Raw genomic sequence first — 8,462 nt, 5'->3', positions numbered from 1 at the left:
TTTGTTTGTAGTCAAATTAATTAGAATATTAAGCAAATTAACCGTTAAATCGTTTTTAATTTTTTTCTATATGGAAAAATATGATGTTAAGTACTTTGGCAGTATCTTTCTAAAAAACAAGTACTTTGGCAGTAAATAATGAGACTAACAAGAAGCTGTTAGAGTCTATCAATGCATCATTGAGGTTCTACATGACACACACGATGATTGGTGGTATTTATGTGTTGCTATGTGCAATTGGTGCAACTTTGACAGAGGAATCACACCTCATCATGGCTTCGATGGTGGTGCAACAGAACGCAAATTCCATCTAAGACCAAGCTTTTAACTTTTTTGGTTGCGCTGGGTTTGCTATTGATTTTTTTTAGGGGGATTAGCAGGAATTTCTAATACCAAGCTTTTAATTTTTTTAATGATGAACTTGCAGAGATTTCCGATGGCTGCTTTGGCCATTACGGAAGAAAATTAAGAAGATAGGAGAAGACGGAGGCGAGAGGAAAGAGAAATTTTTCTTTTTTAATAAAAATAATTTTATTATGTTTCAATTTCTATTTATTTTAAATTTAATTTTCAAAAGTGTAAAAGTTAATTTTAATTATCATGTATGAGAAAGTGTAACATATTTCAAACACCCTTATAAAGTAGGGACTACGGTTGTCTTGTTTCAAAATGCAAGGATAAAATTTGATATTAATTAAATCTTAGGAATTGCAGTTGAAATTAACCAATTAATGTAATGTCTCTTTCTACGTTTCAAAAACTTGAGACTAGAGATGTCAAGTCTATTACGGTTTCCTTTGGTAGATCATTTAGTGAAGCACCTAAAAAGCATAATTGAAGATGTCTTGTCAAGGTAGATAAGTTCATATTTCCTGCAAATTTTATTATCTTGGATATGTAAGTTGATCATGAGATGCCGTTCATTTTGAGAAGACATTTTCTAGCGATCGGATGATTTTTGATAGATGTGTAAAATGGACAACTTACTTTGAGGGTGTAAGATCAAGAAGTGACATGAATGTTTTCGATGCAATGAAGTACCCAAAGAAGGAAGTTGACTCAGATGAAGAGGTTATTAAGTAAGAAAAGATATGTGGTTCAGATGATCCTTTGGAGGTATGTTTAGTTCAATTAATTTATGTTAAAGATTTAAAGGATAAGATCCAATTGGAGGCTAAGAAATTGGTAATTGAGTAGGTAATGGAGCTTAAGAAAAGTCGTATACATGATATGGAGAATAAGCGAGGGAAACCAACAAATGTGGAGTTAAAAATATTACCTACTCATTTAATGTATACTTATATGGATAAGAATTTTAGTTTTCTATTCATTACAGCTGTATCACTTACTAATGAATAAGAAGATAAATTATTGGATGCATTTAACACACATTAAGAGTGCAACTAAATGGTCTATTGAATATATAAAAAGTATTAGTCCATCTATTTGTACACATAAGATTTTGACGGAGGAGAATCACAAATCAACAATTGATCATCAAAGGCAGCTCAATCTTGATATGCAAGAGGTTGTCAAGGTAAATATTCTCAAGTTACTTAAGACTGGAATAATCTATCTAATTCAGATAGTTCATAGGTAAATCCAGTGTAAGTGGTGCCTTAGAAATAAGGGATGCCAGTTGTGCGAATTGGGAACAATAAGTTACTCCCCATAAGGACAAAGACATATTGGAGAGTATGTATATTAATTATAGAAAATTGAACAAAGCTATAAGAAAGGAACATTTCCCATTCCCTTTTATTCATCAAATGCTAGAGAGATTTATTGGACATGCTTATTATTGCTTCTTAGATGGCTATTCAAGATATAATCAAATAGCCATAGCATCGAAAGATGAAGAGAAGACGACATTCATATGTCCTTATGGTACCTTCGCTTATAGGATGATGCCATTCTGGTGGTATAATGCACCTGTAACTTTTCAAAAGTTCATGATGTTAATATTTAATGATATGGTACAGAAGTGTATAGAAGGATTCAAGGATGATTTTTCTAAGTTTGTAAATTCTGTTGATGAGTGTTTAGAAAATTTGGCATGGGTATTGAAGCAGTGTGAGAATACTAATTCGGTACTTGATTGGGAGAATTGTCATTTTGGAATTGTGCTTGGTGATCGGATTTCTGAAAATGGTATTGAGCTTCACGAACCAAGATCGAGACAATTGCTAATTTACCATTGCTAACATTAGTTAAGGGACTTAAAAGCTTTCAAAGGCATGCTGGGTTCTATGGAAGATTCATAAAGTATTTTATCAAGATCTTTAAGCCTTTATGAATTATTTGGCTAACCTTGATGATCCTATTTTGTCTAGTTCTATTATATCTTTTTTGCAGGAATATGAAGATGTATTTCTAGAGGAGATTCCTAAAAGATTACCTCCATTAAGAGGAATTGAACATCAAATAGATTTCATTTCTAGAGCTTCATTTTCCAATAAGCCTGCATATAGAGTCAATCCGGAGGAAATAAAATAGAAGTTCAGGTCAGTGAACTTCTTGATAAAGGCTATGTTAGAGAAAGTATGAGCCCTTGTGCTGTGTCTATGTTATTAGTGCTTAAAAAAGATGAAACATGGAGAATGTGTGTTGATTAGAGGACATAATAATTAAGTATAGATATCCAATACCTAGATTAAATGATATGTTTGATGAATTGCATGGTGCTTATGTTTTCTCTAAAATTGATATTAAAAGTGGATATCATCAAATTCGCATGAAAAAAGATGATGAATGAAAAACAGCTTTTAAAACTAAACATTGATTTTATGAATGGTTAGTTATGCCTTTTGGTTTAACTAATGCACCTAGTACATTTATGCATCTTATGAATTGTGTTTTAAAAGCATATTTAGGAAAATTTGTTGCTGTGTATTTTAATGACATCTTAATATATAACCATAATTTAAAAGAGCATGTTGAGCATCTTAAGGCTATTTGTGATGTTCTAGAAAAGGAAAAATTGTATGCAATTCATAAGAAGTGTATTTTTGCACTAGTTTACTTTTAAGGTTCATGAACTTTTTTAATTAAGTAAGTTTTAAACCATTCATGTAAAGCTGGGGAAAGAGTAGAAACATTCACAACTATGGCCTATGCATATATAACACAAGCCATAATAATTTATTTAGTTAAAGAAATGCATACAAGAGTAGTCAACAATGATAACAACACTACAAACATAGAAGATAAATCATCCAAGGTCATAAACTACTACAATTTGCCACATAAAGGCATTAACAAACTTCAAACTACATACTTATTATTGATAGGATTTTCTATTGAAGTTTGGTTTTGCTTATCATCTACTAGTACTGTTTACTGATGATCAGGAGAAACAACTTTGGCAACACCTTCTTCATTAATCTTGGTGTTTTGATCACTATTTTCGTTTCCGTGGTAAAAAGGAATAAAGGATGATGGATCTACAGAAAGGCCATTTTGGTTTCCCTGATAAAGGGGAATAAAAGAAGATGGATCTACAGAAAGATCATTTCGATTTCCGTGGTAAAAAGGAACAAAGGACGATGGATCAACAGAAAAGCCATTTCGATTTCCGTGGTATAAGGGAACAAAGGACGATGGATCTATAGAAAGGCCATTTGGCTTTCCGTGGTAAAAGGGAACCAATGAAGATGGATCTACAGAAAGGCGATTTGCCTTTCCATGATAAAAGGGAATAAAGGATGATGGATCTACAGAATTGCCATTTTTGTTTCCGCGATAAAAGGGAACAAAGGACGATGGATCTACGGAAAGATCATTTGGCTTTCCATGGTAAAAGGGAACAAAGGACGATGGATCTACAGAAAGGTCGTTTGGCTTTCCATGGTAAAAGGGAACAAATGACGATGGATCTACAGAAAGACCATTTGGTTTTCCGTGGTAAAAGGGAACAAAAGACGATGGATCAACAGAAAGGTCATTTTGCTTTCCGTGGTAAAAGGGAATAAAGGACGATGGATCTACAGAAAGGCCATTTGGCTTTCCGTGGTAAAAGGGAATAAAAGACGATGGATCAACAGAAATGTCATTTTGCTTTCTGTGGTAAAAGGGAACAAAAGAAGATGGATCTATAGAAAGATCTTTGGCTACTTGCTCCAAGGTAGTCTTCACATATTCAGCAGGCTCTTTCCTTGCTGTGATGGTGCTTGCCAACTGCATAATCATCAAAAAAATATTAGAGCAATGATCAAAGTAAACATAAATAATATATTTCCTATTTCATCACCATTGCTATTTTCAAGGAATTGGATTAGTAGCATGAGAGAAATGCATGCTACAAGAAGTAATATTAGAAGATCTTGAAGAGGGGCAAATATATATTTTCATCTTTAATATGAACATAAGATGAATGTCTAATAATTCCAAGTTGACTGGTATACTAATCAATATCATGAAAGTATGTTTGTAGCTAGTTTATCATATAGCACCATCACACTAAGGGTTTAGTAACATATTTTACCCATTTTAGTGATATATATATTTTTTATAAGTCACAAATCTGAGAGACAGAAACTTATTTTTGCCACAAATACATATTTCTAATCACAGCTTTCGAATTTATTACTAACTGTATTATCAGATATGGAATAAACTTCTTTTAGTGGCATTGTATTAACAAAAAATATGACCTTCTGATCCTTACCAGAAGAAGTGAAGAGAAGGCGAGAAGCGCAAAGAAACTTTTCATCTTGATGACAAATTGGAATTTGGAGAAGCTCGAATGATGAAGAGGCTCTCTCATAGCTCTCAGTATTTATAGACACACCATACATGCAAAGGAGTGGCTATTGATGACTCTACTTGTGAAAACAAATATTACATTATCAAAAGTGAAAATTACAAGACTACCCGTCAACTTTTGTTCCAATTTGTTCGATAGGCTTTTTTGTTTTAAGAAATTTCATCCGTGAACCAGATAACCTTTTATGTAGAATTGATTCTCTCCCTTACTATTTAATGTTTATTTAAAAATAACATTGTGACTTGGCAAGTTGTACACGAATTAGGCAATTAGTTATTTTTCTTGAATAAATGTAATTAATTAATTAAAATTAAAAATTTAGTTGAGAATGCATTGCTATATTATTATTTGGAAGATAATTATTAAAAATCAAACAGATATAAACAATATATACTTCGTTACAAACGTTTTTTGAAATAAAATTTGATAAAAATTAAAGGAAAACATACTTTAAAAAATTGTTTCATTTTGTTTTTTTACCTATATTTTTTATATAGATAAAAGTTGAAATTGAATTATATATATATATATATATATTAATATTCATAGAAACTGTCTATTTAAATGCTAATTTGTTAATTTCATCAGACTTAAAAGGCCAAAAAAAATAAATAAAAAAAAGGATAGAAAGACCAAATTGACACTTACCCCTTGCGTGCATAATGAATTTTCAATTTATAATATTGGACCGGGACACCTAATGGGACAGAGGTTTCACGTGGAGGATATGCCCCCAACTGAGGATTTCATATTTTGGAATAGTGGAACGTGTCTACCTGTCAGTGTACCGACTGCTTATCAAAAATGGGCCTTTGTTGTCTTTTTGCTTGCTCCGTACTTGGACCAGTAATTCATTTTGTAACTGATTATTACATTGAATTGTCTCTATCATGACAGCGAAATGGTGCTTAGAGATCAGTGATTTTCTTTTATATTTTGTTTGTTTTGAATTTTTGGGAATAACCAATAAGGGATCATTGATTGGTTAATGTAAGCGGCCCTAATTTACATATACCAGAAAAATCCCAAATACCAAAATATAATTGGAAGAGAAAATTAAATTTATATCAAAACTACCATTTTTTTTTTTTAATTTTGAGATTTTTTTTTGTTTTTTTGTTTTTTTGTTTTTTTTTTTTTTTTTTTTGAGAATTTGAGAAACTGGGGGATGAAGAAACTGCTTTTCTTTTTATTCTGAGAGTCTCCGGTCCAATATTATAAATTGAAAATTCATCATGCACGTAAGGGGTAAGTGTCAATTTGGTATGTTTGCTATGGAGGCTGGATATGTGATTGATTTTGGTTTGTACACTAACCGTTCTAAAATAGAAAAAAAAAAATATATATATATATATATTATTTTATAATCTTTTCAAATCATCAATGATTGTTTGAATATTTTTAAATTTTAATATATTATTAAAAAATTATGATTAAATACTTACAGTTAGACAGTTAGACAACACTTACGGTTATACAATAGTTTAAATTAAATACATTTCAAACTTTTATATATTGGTTTCATGTAATTTTAAATTGAATATTTTAAAATTTTAAAATCTCTTTAAAATTCATTTAGCTCGGAATTAAATATGTAATAGTCCATACCATTTGCATGCGATATTGTTTTTTTTCAACCTGGAAAATTCTCTTACAATCCAGTTTTCAAGGTTTTAAAAGGCTTCGCAAGGGAAAGGTATCCACACCCACTTATAAGGCATGCTTCGTTCTCCTTTTTTAATGTATGTGGGACTTCACAATCCTCTTCTTTTGGGGTCCAACGTCCTCTTTGGCATATCGATCCGGGTACTGGCTCTGATACCAACTGTAACAGCTCAAACCATCTGCATCCGATATTGTACTCCTTGGATCTAGAGAATCCTCTTATAATCTAACTCTCAAGATTTTAAAAGGCATCGCAAAGAAAAAGTATCAACATCCACTTATAAAGCATACTTCGTTTTTCTTTCTAACCGATATAAAAGTTCACATAACACAACTCTAAAATACTTAGAAATAAATGCTTCTTCAAAAAAGTGTACAAGTTGATGAAAAGAAATATTCATTTATTGATTAGAATATGAACATTTTTCATAATTTGTAACTTAACTGTTTTCAAGCAAAAAAAAAAATTATTGTTTTTATGAATTATTATCAATAAAAGCCATTGCCAAATAAAGGTTTGAATAGAAATATCTTATCCATACTGTTTTTGTGAATTATTATATGATATAACATATAAAGATATGAATTTACATAACAATAGGGGCACAGCACCAAAAAAAAAAAAAAAAAAAAGAATTTACGTAACAATATCCTGTCCCTTATCATGATAAGATTGGTCCAGTGATTTTTCAAATTATTAGAATACGTTGGTATTTAAAATAATATTCGAAACAATTATATTATGGTTTTAACCAAAAACTGAAAAAACAATAATATTATGGGAATTTTGACAGACAGACAAACAAACAAACAAAAAAATAATAATAACTTTTTCTTTTTGCTTTTACCTGATTGAAGTATTGTTTATTTATTTATTTTTTGTGCTCGATTGTTCCACATGTCACTAATAATTTTCCCTCAATTATCCCTACAAGACAAAGATTACTCTCGTTTGCTTTTTAACTGCGATTTTTTTTTTTTTCTGGTTCCATTTAATTGCTATTTATTGGATGTCAACGTTTGTCTGAGCAATCAAAACATTGATTTTTTATTTTTTTTGAAATAAAAAACTTTTATTAAACATAAACAGATATACAACCTCTCATGTCAAACTGAAGCGAACGAGTAAGCCAAATTGGCACCTAAACTAACCAAGTAACAAATGACCAAAGATTTTTAGCATACTTAACAATTCCATGAGCAATCTGGTTAGCTTTGCCATTTGCAAACGAAACAGTGAAGCCACCATGATAAGATAACAGAGAGTTTAACTCATCCACTGAAAAACAGTTCACGTCTAAGCTCAGAACCGAAATTGGTAAATAACTTCACCATAGTTTGGGATCGGGGCGGAACCGTAGTTGGCTCTGAGCGGGCCATGGCTCTCTGACCTTTTTTATTTTTACAACATGTGTATTTTGTAGTTTACATATTTGTTCCCCTATATTTTATTACTTTTCATGATTATCAGCTAAATATTAATCTTTAAAGTTTGTAATTATTTATAAGTTATTAATATTATTAAAACAGCTGAAATAACTCTAAAATACTTAGAAACAAATGCTTTTTCATTATTATTATTATTATTATTATTATTCTGAATTATTATCAATAAATTACATTACCGAATAAAGGTACGAATAGAAATATCTTATCCGCTACTTTTTTTGTGAATTATTATCTAACATAACAAATAATTTAAATAACATCTCGTCCCTCACCATGATAAGATTGGTCCAGTGGTTACGACCACTCGTTTTCAAAGTATTAGAATACGTTGGTATCTAAAATGATATTCGAAACAAAAAAATTATAATTTTAGCCCGAAAATAATAATAATAATAATAATAATAATATAATGGGAATCTTGACCAACAGGCAAACAAACAAAAAATATTATTATTATTTTTTTTTTGTTATGATATGATTGAATGTTTAAGTAACGATAAAGTTAATTGAAATTTAAATTTTTTTTATATAAATAATTTTTGAAAAGAAAAATTTATGGGTGTGAGAAGAAAATGAATCCCAT

The 8,462-nt window shown here is 30.4% G+C and overlaps 1 protein-coding gene across 1 annotated transcript; it reads right to left on the bottom strand.

The window, feature by feature from the left end:
- Positions 1-3,097: 3,097 nt before the first annotated feature.
- Positions 3,098-4,817, bottom strand: LOC107416710 (adhesin AWP1). Its single transcript, XM_016025235.4, has 2 exons — positions 4,667-4,817; positions 3,098-4,176 (listed from the first exon to the last, which is right to left on the bottom strand). The coding sequence occupies exons 1-2, from the start codon at positions 4,763-4,765 to the stop codon at positions 3,337-3,339; spliced, it is 939 nt and encodes a 312-aa protein (XP_015880721.3). The 5' UTR covers positions 4,766-4,817; the 3' UTR covers positions 3,098-3,336.
- Between the last annotated feature and the right edge of the window lie 3,645 nt (positions 4,818-8,462).

The sequence above is a fragment of the Ziziphus jujuba genome, chromosome 4 (genome assembly GCF_031755915.1).
Source record: "Ziziphus jujuba cultivar Dongzao chromosome 4, ASM3175591v1".
Taxonomy (NCBI): domain Eukaryota; kingdom Viridiplantae; phylum Streptophyta; class Magnoliopsida; order Rosales; family Rhamnaceae; genus Ziziphus; species Ziziphus jujuba.
The sequence above is the reverse complement of the archived record's forward strand: the minus strand, read 5'-3'. Positions and strand labels throughout refer to the sequence as shown.

Excerpts from the sequence above, each read along its gene's own strand:
- LOC107416710 (XM_016025235.4), bottom strand. The coding sequence starts at position 4,765 with ATGAGAGAGCCTCTTCATCATTCGAGCTTCTCCAAATTCCAATTTGTC. Across the intron at positions 4,177-4,666 it reads CCTTCTCTTCACTTCTTCTG|TTGGCAAGCACCATCACAGC; the intron begins GTAAGGATCAGA and ends ATGATTATGCAG.